This window comes from Carlito syrichta, unplaced genomic scaffold (genome assembly GCF_000164805.1).
Source record: "Carlito syrichta isolate Samal-C Ts95f unplaced genomic scaffold, Tarsius_syrichta-2.0.1 Scaffold135601, whole genome shotgun sequence".
NCBI lineage: Eukaryota > Metazoa > Chordata > Mammalia > Primates > Tarsiidae > Carlito > Carlito syrichta.
In genome coordinates, this window is record NW_007079697.1 from 7,570 (window position 1) to 9,090 (window position 1,521).

Sequence of the window (1,521 nt, forward strand, 5' to 3'; positions counted from 1 at the left end):
ACTTAGACTTGATGGGGGGGCAGGGGTCATCTCTGCCCACTCAGCTCAAGGCTCACCACTGGACATGACGTAGTCTCGATAGACTGGGATGTGGAAGAGGCCAGCCAGCACGGCTATGGACGGCCGAAGCCCAGGGAATTTTTGGGAGAAGCCGTTGCTCTCGGTGCCGAAATTACAGAAGATTCCGGTGCTCATGACCCCGTGTGGGTGAGCGCCCAGCACGTAGTTCCGGTCAGGGGGTAGCTCGGCTGTTTTCACCAGCTTCAGAGGACCCGGCAGGATGAAAGGAGGGAGGCATCAAAGGCGAGACACCAGCTGGAAAGGCTTGCTCTCTACCCCAACACACTTCAGAGTTCCAGGTCTTAGGACGGGGTCCAGGGCCCACTCCTGAACAGCGTTCACTCCTGTCCCACTGCCTGAGGTTCTGCCGGGGGGCAGGCCTCAGGCTCCGGCATGGGGAAGGCTGGTAGGTGAATGGACAAGAGGGAGCAGGCAGAGTCTCTGGGGGCGGCCTGTTACCTCGATGGGGTAGTAGTCGCGGAGGTGTTTCCAGACCGCCCAGTTCCTGACCCACGCCGAACGCCTTCCCCCTGCGGGCAGCACGATACGGGAGGCAGGATGGCTGGAGGTGCCCTTGCACCCCCTCAGCTCCGGTTTCCTGGGCCCCCCCAGAGCTTACCTCGCTCGGGCGTGTCCCAGTCCACATAGAGCCACACCAAGTACAAAACAGAGAAGGACCAGAGGGACGTGAAGAGGAGGAAGAAAACAAGAAGGGAGAAGAAAGAGCCTGGGCGAAAGAAAAATGAATTCACTTCGGAAGCCCAGGCATTTCATCCGGTCCCCCTCCCTCCCTCCCCACGGAACACGGGCCGACTGTTTCCTCCGGCCCCCTCCCCATCTCCTCTGGCCCATTTCTGACCACTTGGTCACTCTGTGCTCAGGCGTCCAGGTCCGTCAGCCAGCCGTCTCCCTCCGGGCCCTTCTCCCCAGGACCCGTGCCTCTCCCGGTCTCACCCATGAACAGCAAAGTGAGCACATATTGGCAGGCGCCCACGGCTTCTAGCTGCTGCTTCTGCGGGGTCTTCGAGGTGGCGGAGGGCCGCGGGGCAGCGGAGACGCCCATATCCGCAGCCGCCCTCCGCCAGCAGGACTCCAGGACTCAGAGGACCGACAGCGAGGTTTTGGGTCCGGAGGAGCCCGCCTTCCGGGCCGGGTGGAGTCACAGGAGGGCCTCTCCGAGCCGCGGCGGGGTGTGCGAGCGGGGAGACCTTCGGATCAGAGCCCCAGCGGCCTCCTGGCTCCTTCTCGGGCAGACCGCTCTTTGAACTGGGCGGGCCGGGGGCGCGGGAAGGGTGTGCACGGGAGGGTGACGAGGGCGCCTGTGCGGGAACCGACAAGAAGCACCGGCCAGCCCGCCCGCTGGGGGCCGGGAGTCCTACGGAGGCTTCCGACCTCCACCCAGGGCGGCCCAGCAGGGTCCTGACCCGCACCCCGACCCGTGTGGGTCCCGGGCGCGTCGGG

At 64.8% G+C, this 1,521-nt stretch overlaps 1 protein-coding gene across 1 annotated transcript in view; it reads right to left on the reverse strand.

Moving 5' to 3' along the window:
* The window catches only part of MOGAT3 (monoacylglycerol O-acyltransferase 3), a 2,961-nt gene extending 1,838 nt beyond the window's left edge, over positions 1-1,123 (reverse strand). The window contains exons 1-4 of the mRNA XM_008049431.1: positions 1,015-1,123; positions 680-787; positions 520-590; positions 57-261 (exon numbers count right to left, since the gene is read on the reverse strand). Of these exons, the coding sequence (XP_008047622.1) occupies positions 57-261; positions 520-590; positions 680-787; positions 1,015-1,123 (493 nt within the window). The remainder of the gene's footprint in view (positions 1-56; positions 262-519; positions 591-679; positions 788-1,014) is intronic.
* Between the last annotated feature and the right edge of the window lie 398 nt (positions 1,124-1,521).